Here is an 18,054-nt window from a genome sequence, read left to right on the forward strand (position 1 = left end):
AGCATTCAAAGACTTTGCCATGACTCTGAGAAACAGATCCAGAATCAGATATTGCACAGGGGATTGGAGTCCACCTGTGGTACATTCAGTGGATACAAGATGATTTGAAAAGGCACATACCTCTCTGTGTTAGGTCTGATAGTTGACAGTACATGTCAAAGAACAAACCAAGCCCAAGAAGTCTAAGGAATATGAACTCTTTGGCCCGAAAGGCAAGCGTCATGTCTGGATGAAAGCAGGCACCACTCATCACCTGGCCGATACCATCCCTACAGTGAAGCATGGTGGTGGCAGCATCATGCTGTGGGGATGTTGTTCAGCAGCAGGAACTGGTAGACTTGTCAGGGTCCAGGGAAAGACAAATGCTGCAACATACAGCGACATCCTTGTTGATAACCTGACCAGAGTGCTCTGGATCTCAGACTGGTGGGAAGGTTTATCTTCCTAAAGGACAATGCCCCGAAACAATGAGCCAAGATAACAAAGGAGTGGCTTCAGGACCACTCTGTGAATGTCTTTGAGTGTCCCAGCCAGAACCCAGTCTTGAACCCAAATAAATATCTGAAAATGTGTGAAAATGGACGTTCCCCATCCACCTGTTGAAGCTCGAGAGGTTCTTCAAAGAAGAATAGGAGAAACTGTCCAAAAATATGTGTGCCAGGCTTGTAGCATCATAGTCAGAAAGACTGCAATTGTTGCCAAAGGTGCTTCAAAAAAATATTGAGCAAAGGTTCTGACTACATGTTTTTATATATAAATGTTTTATTATATAATAATAAATAATAAACTTGGAAGAAATTTCAAGCAAACTTTTTTTGTCATCGAACAGCGGCACCGACTCTGCGCTGCTGCTGTTCGATCGATTTGTGTGTCATGCGCGTGTCTCTGCACAGACATGCAGAAAGGGGAAATGATGTAGGGAATCCAATAGCGCACGGCGACACCTGCACATTCTGCCAATGTGCCAATGTTCCGCCAAGAAAATCCTAGGTCGCTCTGGTGTGTTTGAGTTAAAAAAAAAAAAGTCTCCGCAACTCTGAAAGTCTCCGTGTGGTCAACAACAGACACACATTATGCCCATATCGTAGTTGAAACCAATCAAAGATAGTAAAGGGCGGAACCTCTCAGATGCCCATGCCCAAGGTAAGATGTTCAGATATTGAGATGTTCAGTTCAAAGCCTTTGAGGCACTTTAAATTTTGACTTTCTTTTTATTTTATATATCTTGAGATATTTTAAGTTTAAATTTCAGCACAGTGAAGCACTTTAAACACAAGAACTTTTTCAGTACTGTATTTTTCGGACTATAAGGTGCACTTAAAATCCTTTCATTTCCTCAAAAGTGTGCCTTATGCATAAATTCTGGTTGTGCTTACTGACCGCGAACCGATTTTATGTGGTACACAGCGCTCGAAAATCAGTCAAAATATTTTAGTACAACTTTGGTAAGCTATGAAACCGCACCGCTTGATAGATTGTTGTAGCATGATGGCTACCATAGTCAGGAGCCTCACGGAGTAATATGTACCGTGCTTCAGCATAATATTACCGTACTGTGTGTGTATAAGGACCCCAAAATGGAATAGAATATGGGCTGATTCCTGTTAAGAGACATGCTTACGAAGCAGGTTTCAAACTCTATCAGTCACGCAGTAGAACATGGGAATAGAGCAGCTGCAATAGAATTTAACATTAATGATCAATGGTACAGAAGTGGAGGAAGCAAGAAGAATGAGTTGAGTAAAGTTGGGCTTATCTGACTGTTTGGTTTTGCTTAACACACCTTATAATCCGGTACACCTTATGGTACAAAAATATACGGTAACTTATATTTCTTGTAGAAATGTTCTCCAAATAAGGAACTTTGTGTTGACAAGTTGTTAGTTAATCATTTACAAATCAATATTGTGTGTATGGACAGCAATTTTTTTTAAAAAAGTGAACATGTAAAGCTGCGGTGTTAAGTGATGCAGTTGAAAAATTTGGGTGCACCTAACTTTTGTGCTGGTGCACCTAAGAAAAAAAGTTTGGCAAAGAGTTAGTTTAGAGCCCTGATAATGGAGTGTTGTGTGTAGAAAAATGAATGTAATGCATTTTTGATGAAGGCTGTAACACCATTTTACGTCAGTGGTGTTACTCATGAGGATATGGAAATAATACTGTGAAACAGCTACTGCTCTCAGCTTGCCATACTGAGTGTGACAAAGTTGTAAAGTTGCTTATTCATGGAAGAGTATCACTTCAATTATTGCACAAGTCAGGAAGTATTAAAACATGAGATTGCCTCTGAACAAAACAAAATAGAACAAAACACCTTTTGTTTCTTCTTGTTTCTTCTGGCAACATAATGCGGGCGTTTCAATCATAACAATGAAATAGCTGACAATGCTGCCAAATGTCAGCTTAACATTTTTCCCATTCCCGGGGGACACCTCAAAGGCTTTATTTCCTCTCGTATGTGCAATACATTTCTTTTGTGTCAGTGATGTTAGTCACCAGATATGGAAATGCTGTAAAACACCTGTTACTGTTATGTGGTAATGCTAATGAAAGTCACTGGATTAAATTGAAATCATGAGATTAATGCAAAGCATTTATGTTGCGAAGCGACATATTTAACCAAAACACAATACTTTCTAAATGTAACAAAGCAGTTTTCAGTGCCTAAACGTAACCAGGTAGATTTTGATGCCTTCACTTGATCAATTTAGAATTTTTTTGTTTGTTTGTTTTACAGAGTAAAGGACTTTGAGTGTCCGAACCAGAGGCCAGACTTGAACTGATTGAACATCACTGGAGAGATCTGAAAATGGGTGGAAATGGGTGAAAATTGACGCTCCCCATCTACCTGTTGGAGCTCGAGTTTTCTGAGACTTTGGGTGGGGCCTTGCTTTCACTCTGAGCTACAAAGTTTCCCATCATAAAATAGGTGCAGAGGGACTTTTGCTGCTCGAGGAAGGAGGAAAGTGTGGCGAGGGAAAAAGCCCACTGAGACTAGTACGTTTCCTGGTTCCTTGGCACAATTTTAGGTAACTGGTTGATTATACAGTCACAAAGTACATATATATATTAGATCACTGAGTATCACTTGAGTTTTTTTGCAGGTTAATTATTTGCAATTAAGGAAGTGTTTAAAACAATGCTGGTTTTATCTAAATTGCTTAGAAACATTCAGGAAACAGCCGTGTTTTGAAGCACCTGAACTTCAAAACAGAGCTCAGGTGCACCCTGTTTCCACTGATCATCTATCAGATGTTTCTACAGGGGATTGGAGTCCACCTGTGTGGTAAATTCAGTGGATTTGACATGATTCGAAAAGTAACACACCTGTCTATGTAAGGTCTCACAGCTGAGAGTGCATGTCAAAGCACAAACCAAGCCATGATGTCCAAGGAATTGTCTGTAGACCTCAGAGACAGGATTGTATTAAGGCACAGATCTAGGGAAAGGTACAGAAATACCAATCTGAGCACTCAGGGTGAAGGGTCTTAGTCAGGGAGGTGACCAAGAACCCAGTGGTCCCTCTGACAGCTCCTGCACTGCTCTGTGGACAAAGGAGAACATTCCAGAAGGACAACCATTTCTGGACAACCATGGTAAAGTGGCCAGATGAAGCCACTCCTCAGTAAGAAGCACATGAAGTTTGCCTAAAGCCACCATGAGAAACAAAGTTCTCTGGTCTGATGAAACAAAGACTGAACTCTTCGGCCCGAAAGGCAAGCGTCATGTCTGGATGAAAGCAGGCATCACTCATCACCTGGCCGATACCATCCCTACAGTGAAGCATGGTGGTAGCAGCATCATGTGGGGATGTTTTTGACATATTTAACCAAAAACACAGTACTTCCTAAAACTAACAAAGCAGTTTTTCACACAAATTTCACCAACAGGGCAAAAACTGCTGTCTCCTGACTGATAATCTATGCACTTTTAATACCGTTTTATAAGATGAGTGTCTTTTAGTGTCACAATGTTGCTGATTTTTTGTTGAGACTTCAGGGCCATCCACTCACTGTGTTTAAAAAGCCGTGCCTGTAGATGCTCAGAAAAAGTGACCTGAATATTTCCTGGTTCCGGTATCAGGTAATAGACTTTTTATAGGGTGACAAAGAATGTATGAAGAGTTGCTTATTAATACACGAGTATCACTTGAATTGAATTGCACTTCTCTGAAACGATTTTTTTTTAAAGAAGAATTTGCTTAGAAACATTAGGGGTGATCTGTGTTTGCCTCTAAACAACAACAAATAAATGGTTTTGTTTCTTCATGCTTCTTCTCGTAAAACTATATTAGATACATCTTGACATTTTTTCCATTCCCAGGGTGACAAGGAGCACTGTTTTGTTTCTCTCATGCAAGGCATTCTTTTGTGCCAGTGATGTTTCTCACAAAATAATGCTGTAAAACAGCTACTGTCAGCTTGTCATGCTTATGAAAGACTGCTTGGCATTAAATATATAAATCATGAAGTTAATGTGAAACATTAGTATTGGAAAGGGAAATATTTGAACCAAAACTACAAAATCGTTGTAGTTTTAAGTGCCTAAACGTAACCAGATAGATTTGGATGCCTTCACTTGATTTAGTTTGTTTTTTTACAAAGTCAAATACAAAAATTGCTCGAGCAGAACACAGTCTGCTCTCTCCTGGTGACTAGGCTCCGTTAATACACTTTTAAAAGATGATTTTCTAATATTGGTCCAGCTTTTAATTAAGGGGTAAAAACAGTGGTATACTTGGAACAGTTGATAACTCATGTCATATACTGCAATGCTCAGTCTACTGAAATGGTATCGATTTATTAATCACATTTATATTAATAAAATTAGTAGTGATGTAAATTAAGGAAATTAACACGTTGACATGTTTTTCACCTCATTTAACTGACTGGATAAAATCACTTTTTACAGACAGAAAAACAGTTTTCCAACTGGTTGGATCTTCTTCTTTTTATGTTTGTATATTAATGTTGTATGTTGTATCTTATTTTATTTTGTAATGTACTTTGTGACTTTTAGTCTTCAAAAGTGCAATGTAAATGCAAGCTTATTTTATCATCACAAGCAAAAGTCTATTACAGGTTATTATAAAAGGTTATTATAGTTAAATAAAACTATACCCTGCTAAAGACTAAAATTAGCACTGAAACCAATAAAAACCAAACTGAAACAAGCAAACTGCTGATAGTAAACGACTAGAAAAAAAAAGTCAAAACTAAATCAAAATAAAAGCTAATTAGAAGTTCAAAGCTATAATAATTCTGATGGCTTGAACTAAATTCTCCCTTGGATAAAACATTTGGTGATTGTTATACGTTATGTAGTTATAAGTTATGCACGTTGCAGGTGCAACAAATGCAAACAAATGTAACATCACATTTGCAGGGGAATTGTGAAATGCATGCAGTTTATATGAAAATCCAGAGTATTCAGATTAGCCCTGTTACGGACATACAGTGATGCATACATCATCATAGTAAGATTAGACATTTGTTACTAATTTCATTACTTATTGTTATTTTTAATAATGCACATTAAAATTGCAATACTCTTATGACACAATCAGCTACTTTCATTATAATCAAAAACCCACATGTCATTATGAACATTATGACTTGTCAAAGAATAAAAGAAAACACAACTTTTTTCACACAGTATTTTATGGATAGGGACATTGGCATTTAGAATTAATCAAATGCAGTTTTATATTTCAACATGAAAAGTTAAAAGGTGCATTATTGTAATTTTGTAATTTTCAGACAAAAGGGAAAACATTATAAATAACACTTTATTAAGTACATTACAAATCACCCAGTTAGTTTCTCCATGTGATTTCCCAGCTGGTTTATTTATTTAGGCTGTGTTTATTTAATATATTTTAAGCAATGCATAAAAACTACGATCCATTCCCGACGACTTGATTTTCTTCAGGTGAAGGCGGGGAGGGTGTTGAGTTTTCAGACTCTCTTCCCGAATCTTCGGTGCTTCCCACTTCTGAAATGTCTCTTTCTGTAAGTGGTTGCTCCGTATCATCCTGAAAGGCAGGATTCGTCTGCCCTTGTCTGTGCCGCCTCTGAACCTCCTCAAAGATTTGAAGAACCTTGAAAGCAGACAAAAATAGCAGGTTTCAAAGTAAACAACCACCAAATTACTACAACAGAGAGAATGACTGTGTGATCTTTATATTACCTTTGATTTTGGAATGAGACCGACTCTAAAGAAACCAATTTGTCCAGTTTCAATCTTGGTGCAGTCGACCACAGTAGATGCAATGTTCTCTGGGGAGGGTCCATCACATAACACTCCATCCACCTAAGAAACAAAACCACATCCAGTTCAGTAAAAACTAAAAAAAACTGAAAAAAATTAGGAATGAGCAGTTCATTTAGTCTTCATTAACTAAATTATCATCATTACCTTGTCTCCCAGTTTGGCATACACTTGGTTGTGGTGAGTTGTATCGGCTTCACCTGTGGGGTTGGCTGATGTTACTGCAATGGGCCCCACCTGTAGGAATAAGTATTAGAAGTTGGTATTCACTGATTTTGGTTCAATTTAGGACATGCAATGATCAATATTAATGGCCCTTACCAAACCAATGAGATGTGTGGCTACAGAACAGTCGGGGTTTCTGATAGCAATGCTTTGTGGAGTCCCAATGTGTTTGGCAGCATCTCCCAAACCAAAGATTTCCATCCACGGGCCTGTGTGAGAAAGCAAGACACAAAAAATGATGATAATAAGAAAAATCCCACCAGCACACAGACACACCCACACACAGTGTTACACTCGCCTCTTGGTATAACCATGCTAATGGAAGATGGCCATGCAGCCTCCATGAAGTCCAGAAGCAGAGGGCTCAGCAGGTGTCGCACCGGCTCCAGCTGCTTGACGGAGGAGATCCACATGGACATGGGACGGTCCTCTGCCTGCTTCTTCACCCTGAAGCCAAACAAAACAGTGAGATTTAACAGGAATTAGACAGCTATAAATACACTCAGGGACAAGTGAAATACATGAAATAGGAAACTCACTTGTAAGCTTTGATTACAGCATCAGGTCTGTTGCAAGCGGCCACCAGCACATAGACGGTGTCAGTAGGCATTCCACATATGCCGCCATTTTTCATGATTTCTGCATGAAGAAAGAAGAGGGAGTGATAGTAAAATGAAACCCACATCCAGCATACTAACATCTGCTTATTTGAGGACTCAGCATCAATGTATCTTATATCTTACCTGCAATCTCTAGGACAGATGTGGCTTTACGGGCTGGTAAATGTGGACAGACAGCTGCCCCTCCCCCTGCTCCAGTCAGCTTGATAATAGGGTTTCCTAAGGGGATCTGAGGAGACTTGAAGGTGCTATTGAAAATGTGTGCCAAGAAAAAATAAAAACTGACAAGGCCAAAGATGATTGTGACTCCTATGTCATAGCCATAAGGCAGTGAGCCCATGGCATCCAGCACGAAGCTGATGAGTATGAGATGGAAGGTAAATGCGTAGACAAACCATGCGACGTTCATAAACAGCGCTGCAGCTGTCACTAAAATGTTGAACACAAGGAAGGTAATGATCCCAACAGCAACGTTAAGACCTCTGGTCTCCCCATACAGGCCGCCATATCGTGTCAGCCCCCACACCGTCCACATCACCCCATAGAGAATAAAGACTGTGCTCTCAAAGGTTTTACCCCGAGCAAAGGCTACTGCGCCGCACAGCAGCTCCAGTGCTCCGCCAGCCATGACCACCCAGGGTAGAATCAGCACAAAGAGAGGATTTTGGCTACCTACTGTGGCTGTGATTGCGAATGTAGCCAGCACATTAGATGCATGACCTAACACCTCTGCATCTGCATATTTAGAGTACCCCAGGTAAGGTGTGTGCAATTCTTTGTCATGTGCTCTAAGAGTAACGCTCTGCATCCTGCCAACTAAAGCCTTGAAACAGCTCTGCCCTGTGGGAATCTTGGTACTAGAGGCCATGTTAAAGGTGGTAATCAAAAGCATGCAAGCAGAAGCCACAAATATAGCTGCCTGGACACCTTGAGTGCCTGCTTGGAAGAAGCCTTGAGGCTGGGCTGCAAGAGCAATAGAATAGGCGACAAAGAATAGCTGGTAGAAGCCCTCCAGCAGGTCCTTCTGAGTACTGAACAGAGCCAGTATGAAGAAAAGAACTGAGAAGACAACGGGAAAGGGAACAGGTGAGTAAGGCTGAATGGAATAAAATGACAGCAGGGCACTGTAACCCTCTGCAAACGCAAACAGGGAAGTGAAGCCATAAAAAGTGGCAGCCAGCATATCCATACCTCTGTAAAAGAGGATACACATGCCGAGCTGGAACACGCCAGCTGTCCACAGCCAGGGAACATGACCGACAGAGAGTGCAGGGACCACACCTAGCAGGGGACAGGCTAGTACAGATGCAGATAATAAATTCATCACCAAACTCACTGACACGGCATCATTACACCCCTGGTTCTGCTCTGCTTTCAGCTCAGCTTTCTTCTGCACACCTGTTCCAGGAAGTTCCACTTTACCGTGAGTGATCACAGACAGCAGACGTCCAGAACCAAAGTAAAGACACACCAGACAGACAAGGAAGTAGTTAGCAGCTGTGGCATACAGGCCAAAACCTACCGCTGACAGACCTGCGATCTGATGGGCAGAAGCTAAGGAGATACCAACAGCTATGAGAAAGAGAACTGCTTTCTTTGCTACAACAGCAGCAATGCCTATGATGAGCAAGGCCAAGATAAACGCCGCAAGGCCTGGGACGAATGCGAATCTAAGCTGTGTGGGCTGTATGACACTCTGCCCTCCCAGGATATACACCAGACCAGAGCCACACCACAGAGCAGAAACAGTGAGACACAAGGTGGAAAACAGGCGGCCGTGGGACAGACTGTGACGGATTCCTAGGAAAAAACAAGGCAGGGTCAGGAGAAACACTTACAGCTACATGACAGCATGCAATAATAAAACTCAAACCTAAACAAACCTGAGTAAGCCAGAAGTGCTGCGGTGATGAGAAGCAGAATCCCCAGTGCAGTGTGGGGGACCAAATCTTTTTCAGGCGTGCTGCCATAACCATTCACCAAAAGCAGGAGTGAACCTGTAGGATAAAATCACTGACTTTATCTTTATTTCTCATCTTTATCTCTTTATTTTTTTTTTACCTAAAAAAAACCATTCTATTTATTTTTGGTTAACTAAAGTGTTTTTTTTTCACATCTATTTTTAGTTTGTTTTTTAAGTTAACTTAACAACCTTAGAAGGATCATCATAAAATATTGTTTTATTATTGTTTATATTATTCTTTAATTATTAAATCATAATTAATAATGAATTAGTTTTTTATTATTATGAACTCTTATTTATTTACAGCAGACTGCATAGTTTAAAAAATAATGCTAAAAGTGATTTTCAGCTTTTCTAAGTGTGTGTAGTTGTTATTTCATCTAATATTTTTACTTATTTTGGTAAATAGGCTGTATTCAACAAGATTCTCAAAGAGGTTACATAGAAAATAAAGACATAACATCTTTGCAAGTATCCTTGTGACTGAATTATTGTACCTCTGTCTTCTGCACTATATTAACACTACTCCTTTTTCAACTTAAAATATATTTATAGAGCTCTTGAAAAAGAGGTTTTTATCATCTTAATTATATTCTTTTAAAGGATAAATAAAAATCACTTTTTCGTAAACTTATGGCAGCTTACAGAAATGTTCTTTCTGGCTTAAAATGTCTTGATATCGTTCACGACAGACGGCTGTTCGAGGTCACTTACAGCAGTTTAGTTAAATCACTTTATTAAAATGTACTTCATTATTTTCACCACATGTTAATGTGACATAAGATATTAATATGAGCGCACATTTCACCATGATAGTCTACATGAAAAAAACAAAACAAACACAAAGCTGGTAACACTTCCGAAAGCAAACCATAAGCTTACCACCGGCGATGCTCAGGATGCCGACGGATATGTGCAGAGAGCCGCTTTGAGCCATGGCTGTAGTGTCTCCCTCTGTCGACGGAGGCTGAGTTTTATACATGTGGGCGTAACATCAGCAGACACTTGAGAGGGCGAACCGCGTCTCACCGGGAAATAACACGGGCAGCGCCCATGGAATATCCAACAGGCATCTGTTGTGTGTCTAAAATGAATCACTTAGGTACAGCGGCACATGTTTTACATTGCATAAAAAATAAAATAAAATAAAATGTAGTCATTATTTGGAAGTTTGCACAACATGTAAAATACACAGATAAATACCTAAAAGTTAAACCGAATCATGCAAAAAAGAGTATTATTAATTAATTAATAATTATTAACCATTCCCCCGCTGCAAAAAATCCAAACCAGGATAAGACAGATATTCCTATCACACCTCACAAACGTCTTCCATTCCCGGTGGCTTTAATATGCCACTTTTTTCAAAAGTTAGGCCAAAGAAGTGAACTTGATTTTTTAATGCAGTAGCTTCGTGGCTTATCTTTCATGTTTTCTTTTCATAACTCAGCATGTTATTACAACTTTATTGCAACGCGGAATGACTCAGCGTTTTCCTCGTTATCGGTAACGCGGATGATGTCAGTCTGTCGGGCTACAGAGTTGTTAGGGGAGGAGACACCGGGAGGGATTATAAAGAGTCTGCTTCTGAGTTCAGTCATCACACCTCTACTGGAAAACTCTGCTGCGCACAGCTGAAGAACTAGCCGACCGACAGCCGTTCAAGGTGAGAAAATCCATCCGTCTTTGCTTGTACTGCCCAAGTTACGTTTTAGAGACAAACATTGATGAATGAAGGATAATTCCAAGTGATAGATTTGTTTTGTTAGCCATTTGCTTGCAGTTTTCTTTGCAGACAATAAAGGCATTCATTCATTCATTCATTCATTCATGACATGCAAAGAAGAAAAACTCTGTTCAGACGAAACTACTCTTTGATACAACTTGATTATTCATCAGATTAAACACCCGATCCTGTAACTCCAGTTTACTGGTGTCAAGTGTTACCTGGCAGCGGCAGCACGCCTGGGACTCATGACTCACCTGCTCATGTAAAAATTTTATGTGAACGCAGAACAGGTGGCACAGAAGCAGTGATTAGCCAACTAATTAGTTATCATATCGGACTGGGAAAGAAATAGTCCATAGTCCATGCTGGCTGATGTTCAGTTAAAGGAAGATTGTTTTGTGTGTGTTTTTATAGGAATCATGGCCAAGCGTGTTGCAGTCATTCTGTCAGGCTGTGGAGTCTATGACGGCACAGAGGTCCACGAGGCCTCTGCCATCCTTGTCCACCTGAGTCGTGCAGGAGCAAAAGTAAGGGCGAGAAAAGGCTTGTTACACATTCATCTTTGTACTTATCTGAACCCTGTGACATTTGGAAGTATTTGAACTCCTACAACATCCCTTAATCTTGCAGAGGCTAACCTCTTCTTTCATGTGTATGCAGGTGCAAATGTTTGCTCCAAATGCAGATCAGATGCATGTTGTAAACCACTGCGAGGGGAAACCCACAGAAGAGAAGAGAAACATCCTGCAGGAAAGCGCCCGTATCGCCAGGGGTGAGGTGACTGATCTGGCCAAGCTAGATGTCTCAGCATTTGATGCTGCCATCATCCCAGGTGAGACACCACAGAATAAAACACACAAGCTGTGTCTTTCTGTTGTGCTAGTTGCACTTTTGTGATGTTCTCTTGTACTCATTCAGGGGGCTTCGGTGTGGCTAAGAACCTGAGCGACTGGGCAGTGAAGAATAAGGACTGTGCCGTCCAGCCAAATGTAGAGAAGGTCATCAAGGACTTTCACAAAGCTGGAAAGCCGCTGGGCATGTGCTGCATAGCGCCCATCCTGGCTGGAAAAATCCTGCCGGGCTGCGAGCTCACCGTGGGGCAGGACAAAGAGTGTGACAAGTGGGTGAAGTAGTTGATTATCAGATGTTAATGTGGGTACAAAACTACATCAGTCAGCCGCTCTGACAGTGCCTTTTCTTCCTGTCATCAGGTGGCCATATGCTCAGACAGCAGGCGCCCTGAAGGACTTGGGCTGCAAACACGTGAACAAAGATGTGGAAGAAGTTCATGTTGACGCCAAAAACAAGCTGGTGACCACCTCTGCCTTCATGTGCAACGCTCCCATTCACAAAGTCTATGATGGAATAGGTGCCATGGTTAAAGAAACACTGAAACTGGCTTAACAAGAGTTTAATCACATTAGTGATCTATGGGGTGCTTTTTTCTTTCCTTTTTTCTATCAAGCTTATCAAGCTCTCTTACCTATTTCCTACTTTTGTTTTGACCTGATGTGAAACTTTGAATGCCCTAACAATTTCAATAAAAGGTTATATAACAAAAACAACACAATTCAATTGTTTTTCCTTATTTACACGTCATTCAATAATCTCCTGACATACCCATAATACAAAAATCCATAATGTTCAAACCTATCGTGATAGAAACTGGCTGCTTTATTACTCCGAGGGGTTTACTGGATGAACAGACTGGAGATTCTCATTTGTAGGCAAAAGTCAGTCAGTATCCTTAAGCAAAGTAACAGATTAATAACTATTTTTGTGGCCAGCAAAACGTTTTTTGTTATTTTTTTGGAATTATTCATGCACTTTTTCTGTGTCGTTTCAATTGGCTTGTTTGCCCGAGGTTCCCCATACAACCTTTTTCATACGACTACACATGGAGTAAGAAATATGTGTACCTACCAAAACGCTTGCATTGTTTAATGATAAAGTACTTAATGGAAAGGAGCCCTATGTCACCAGTAACATTTTAACAGTATTGTCTCACTGCCTGTCAAATATCCGGTTCAAGTGTTGTCGCTGGGAAACACTGGGGAATTGAAAGGGGTTGTAATGGGTTGAATGCTGGCAGGTGTGTAGACTGCCACCTGCCTTCTTTCATACAGTGAGTTCTCCATGTGGATTAGACTGCTTTGCACACTTGACTATTTGCTTCTTTGTTTGACAAACTAACTGGACCTTTATCATTTATTTTTCATTCAATCCATTTTCCTAATCTCTCATTATACTTTGCATCTCCAGGACCTGAAGCTCATGTGAGCAGATATGAGACAAAAGACAGTTTGCACCCTGGACATGTTGCCGGGGTAACTTCATGCGTCAACATGGTTATTTAAACTGCCCTGACTTCCTCATGCAGAACCACAGTTCCTCTCTTGATACCCTATTATATGCTTTCTCCAGATCTATAAAGACTTCTCCTTTTCTAAGATTGCATTAAACAGTCTGGTTAAAACGCCATTACCTCCACAGGTATCATCTGGACCAGCCACCTTTCCACTCTTCATCCTCCTCATAGCTGCCTTTACTTTACATCAATCCTCTGCACTTCCTGATTCACTGTCCACCTCTCTCTATCCTTTACTTAATTCATGAGCTGCTTAAAGTACTAGTCTGATCTTCTCAACACACTCTCTTCACCTGTAATGATGTTGTCACTACAGTGTCAAATATTTTTGACATATCTCTAAAAATATCCCAGAACGACTTCTGCGGAACATTTAGGCAAACGATTAAACGCGTCCTTACAATATATACAATTTTAGCAGTTCTTGTTATTTTAAGAATAGGATATTTCATGCAAGAACGTTGATAAAGGCAAAGTGAGTAGTCTACACTGTCATCGTGATCTCTCAGGGTGATCTTATTTAGTAGCCAACGGTCTGCGTCGAGCATCAGCTGCTGTATGAGTTTACCAAAGAGACACAGGTTCATGTCTGTGACTGAAATTAGCGAGATGATGCGTTGGCAAAAATGGGCTCGTGGGAATGAAAAGTTCTTTGGGTGCTCTAACAGTGCCCCAATTTATACACGAGGATGCAGTCGGTTCATTTCGATAATTACCTGCCAAGAACGGCACAAATTAGCGGCTCAGAAACAAGCACACCCCATGAGGGAGGGAAAAGATGGGATTGATGTCGTAACTAAAATAATACAGTGTAAGTCCGTGATTCCATCAGAGAAATGAATGAGAGGAGGATGGAGAGGAGTCAACATGGTTTTCTATAAGTGTGAACTTGTCTGGTTGGGACTGTGAGACTGTAAGATTTATCCAGATTTATCCTTTATTACAAATTATTTCACCTTGTATGCCTGAAATCCGTGTGTAACAGTGACTTGCATTTTGTAAGAGCTGCAAATTATTATTTGCTATCAGATCTCAACCCCTCCCTGTGCTAATAAAGATTACTGCGCCACCTGCGTAAATGCGCGCATTGTTCGTTTTTTCAGCGAGATTGCAGGTACTTATTAAACTCAGAGACACTGACACAGTCACATTCATTTATATGCTTTAGAAATTTAAGTACGGTGTGTCTGTGTGGCTCTGATAGAAATGAAACCACGAAAATCGAGAAAAGACACGCAAACACGTTGTAATTATGCACCGATTTCCGAGCGAACATGCAACTGAAAAACTGGAAAATGTTTAGTTTCGTTCAGTTGTGCTTGTTCAGTTGTAGTAAAACACTATCACTACTGACAAAGAGACTCAGCTCTAAACACTCAGTGAAGAGTTACAGGACAGAGCCAACGTTTTAGCACTGCGCCCACAGCTTCGAGCCATCCACCCATCACGTTACCCACTTTTTTGCAAACATGTCCTCGTCTCATTCCAAATAAATACATTTTAACACTATATAATAAACAATTTTAACACTTCCAGCTATTACAAATTTCACAGCCAAGATAACATGTTTTTGCCATATTAAATTAGCCTTAACCTTCTAGGACCTTGCGTCCACATATGTGGACATCAAATTTTGGGTTTTCTAGACCAAAATATAAAATTTTGCTCTATAAGGGCCTGATATCCACTTACGAGGACATTTTACTGCCACTGCTCTATCGAAATTTAAAACGAATGTCCTCATACGTGGATATTATTTTTCTCAGAAACAAAAAATCAGGTAAAGAATGAATTCTTTGTTTTTACACTCACCAGGTTACAATCAGCCCAAATAGCAAAGAGAAATAAAAATGCATGCATGAAGGAGTTCTGGTCTTAGGAGGTTAAATTGGGTGCTGCAGACGTAAGCAAATCAGATTTCCGTGATTATCTTGCCCATTTTTGGTACAAATACAACAAGACAGCCACTGGTGTCACTGCCTTTGAACCTTCCCTTTGTCTTCTTCGAATGCAGCTGTTTAATGCTGAAAATATATATATATATACACACACACACACACACACACACACACACACATATATATATATATATATATATATATATAAATATATATATGAAGCAAAAATATGTAGTGATCATGTTGTGTAGATGAGTCAGAGAAATAACTTCATCAGCTGGTTTATTGTGACACAACATACCATGTCTTTACTGCAAGAGGGTGCAACCATCGGTATCCATGCGCGGGTCGTGCCAACTCTTCCAGCTCTGCCCGAAGCTTCGTAATACATTACAGTAAATACGGGGGGATTTACGCAGGCAACACAGTTGCCTTCTAACTTCAATACGCGGAAGAGTCAGGAACTGACGGTAACTATTGTTTACAGGTCAACTGTTACACAGATTTCACGGTGGAATACATGCGCTGCGCTGTCAAATATTTCTCTAACTCTGACATTAACTCTGTGAAAAGCGCTACAAAACAGAATTCACCAAGGAGAGAGAGACACCATCAGACTTAGAGAGAGCTGAGTTCCACCCCACAGGAAAGAATGAAAAAAAGAACACTCATGCAGAGAGGAGTGAGGTGTAAGCAGTATGTACGAAGATGGTCAGACAGAAGACTTTATGCGCAGTTGTAGTTGTATAATGTGAACTACTGTGGTGAAATAGTGTTTGAAACAAATTACAACTCAAACATACCGTACCTGCTCACAAACATCACTGCACCTCTGCAGATTACACAAGAACTGGACTGAACATCAACCGCTACAGGTGCAGTGATGAGTCCAAATTTGAAGTTTTGGATAAAGCAGTCATCAATATGTACAAAGGAGGTTATGAAAGAGGTACAACAGTGAGTGTCTACAGCTATTTGTAAAACAGGGTGGAGGCTCTGTCATGGTTTGGGTTGCATTTCAGCCAGTGGCGTTGGATAGGATAGCTGCAAAAATCCTATGTAAATCTACCATCAGCCATGGATTGGCCTCCCCAGAGCTCAGACTTCAACATTATTGAAGCAGTGTGGGATCATAATGACAGAGAATGGAACAAAAAGGCAGCCGACATTCAAAGAAGAGCTTTGAATGTCCTACAAGAAATCTAGAGAACTACTCCTGAAAACTACTTAAAGAAATGACAAGAAATCTGCCTAAAAGAGTTCAGGCTGTGTTGAAGCATAAAGGTGATCACAACAAATGTTTAGTTTTAAGCTTGTTAGAATATACATTTCCATTTATATTACCTATTAGCCATTTTGCTAGGAAAATATACAGAACCGAGAGTTGGCTTAAGCCTTTTGCACATTACTGTATATGTTAACAGCTGTATGAGCAGCTCTGTTTATGATGAGAATTGAACAGGAAAATGTTAAAATTTAAGAGTTAAAAAGTTTAATTTCAAAAAGTAGACTTCACTTCACATTACAGGGAGTGCAGAATTATTAGGCAAGTTGTATTTTTGAGGAATAATTTTATTATTGAACAACAACCATGTTCTCAATGAACCCAAAAAACTCATTAATATCAAAGCTGAATGTTTTTGGAAGTAGTTTTTAGTTTGTTTTTAGTTTTAGCTATTTTAGGGGGATATCTGTGTGTGCAGGTGACTATTACTGTGCATAATTATTAGGCAACTTAACAAAAAACAAATATATACCCATTTCAATTATTTATTTTTACCAGTGAAACCAATATAACATCTCCACATTCACAAATATACATTTCTGACATTCAAAAACAAAACAAAAACAAATCAGCGACCAATATAGCCACCTTTCTTTGCAAGGACACTCAAAAGCCTGCCATCCATGGATTCTGTCAGTGTTTTGATCTGTTCACCATCAACACTGCGTGCAGCAACAACCACAGCCTCCCAGACACTGTTCAGAGAGGTGTACTGTTTTCCCTCCTTGTAAATCTCACATTTGATGATGGACCACGGGTTCTCAATGGGGTTCAGATCAGGTGAACAAGGAGGCCATGTCATTAGTTTTTCTTCTTTTATACCCTTTCTTGCCAGCCACGCTGTGGAGTACTTGGACGCGTGTGATGGAGCATTGTCCTGCATGAAAATCATGTTTTTCTTGAAGGATGCAGACTTCTTCCTGTACCACTGCTTGAAGAAGGCGTCTTCCAGAAACTGGCAGTAGGACTGGGAGTTGAGCTTGACTCCATCCTCAACCCGAAAAGGCCCCACAAGCTCATCTTTGATGATACCAGCCCAAACCAGTACTCCACCTCCACCTTGCTGGCGTCTGAGTCGGACTGGGGCTCTCTGCCCTTTACCAATCCAGCCACGGGCCCATCCATCTGGCCCATCAAGACTCACTCTCATTTCATCAGTCCATAAAACCTTAGAAAAATCAGTCTTGAGATATTTCTTGGCCCAGTCTTGACGTTTCAGCTTGTGTGTCTTGTTCAGTGGTGGTCGTCTTTCAGCCTTTCTTACCTTGGCCATGTCTCTGAGTATTGCACACCTTGTGCTTTTGGGCACTCCAGTGATGTTGCAGCTCTGAAATATGGCCAAACTGGTGGCAAGTGGCATCTTGGCAGCTGCACGCTTGACTTTTCTCAGTTCATGGGCAGTTATTTTGCGCCTCGGTTTTTCCACACGCTTCTTGCGACCCTGTTGACTATTTTGAATGAAACGCTTGATTGTTCGATGATCACGCTTCAGAAGCTTTGCAGTTTTAAGACTGCTGCATCCCCCTGCAAGATATCTCACTATTTTTGACTTTTCTGAGCCTGTCAAGTCCTTCTTTTGACCCATTTTGCCAAAGGAAAGGAAGTTGCCTAATAATTATGCACACCTGATATAGGGTGTTGATGTCATTAGACCACACCCCTTCTCATTACAGAGATGCACATCACCTAATATGCT

The 18,054-nt window shown here is 40.4% G+C and overlaps 2 protein-coding genes across 2 annotated transcripts; one reads left to right on the forward strand and one right to left on the reverse strand.

Moving 5' to 3' along the window:
• Positions 1-5,650: 5,650 nt before the first annotated feature.
• Positions 5,651-15,145, reverse strand: si:ch211-153b23.4 (uncharacterized). The gene is made up of 10 exons (XM_003445947.5): positions 14,988-15,145; positions 9,961-10,151; positions 8,999-9,112; positions 7,239-8,915; positions 7,035-7,134; positions 6,794-6,942; positions 6,592-6,704; positions 6,418-6,507; positions 6,190-6,312; positions 5,651-6,100 (listed from the first exon to the last, which is right to left on the reverse strand). The coding sequence occupies exons 2-10, from the start codon at positions 10,058-10,060 to the stop codon at positions 5,897-5,899; spliced, it is 2,670 nt and encodes an 889-aa protein (XP_003445995.1). The 5' UTR covers positions 10,061-10,151; positions 14,988-15,145; the 3' UTR covers positions 5,651-5,896.
• Positions 10,612-12,377, forward strand: si:ch211-153b23.5 (ES1 protein homolog, mitochondrial). Its single transcript, XM_003445896.5, has 5 exons — positions 10,612-10,744; positions 11,222-11,334; positions 11,468-11,639; positions 11,726-11,927; positions 12,019-12,377. Exons 2-5 carry the CDS (start codon positions 11,227-11,229, stop codon positions 12,209-12,211), a joined length of 675 nt encoding a protein of 224 aa, XP_003445944.1. The 5' UTR covers positions 10,612-10,744; positions 11,222-11,226; the 3' UTR covers positions 12,212-12,377.
• Positions 15,146-18,054: the final 2,909 nt, after the last annotated feature.

This window comes from Oreochromis niloticus, linkage group LG2 (assembly GCF_001858045.2).
Source record: "Oreochromis niloticus isolate F11D_XX linkage group LG2, O_niloticus_UMD_NMBU, whole genome shotgun sequence".
NCBI classification, from domain to species: domain Eukaryota; kingdom Metazoa; phylum Chordata; class Actinopteri; order Cichliformes; family Cichlidae; genus Oreochromis; species Oreochromis niloticus.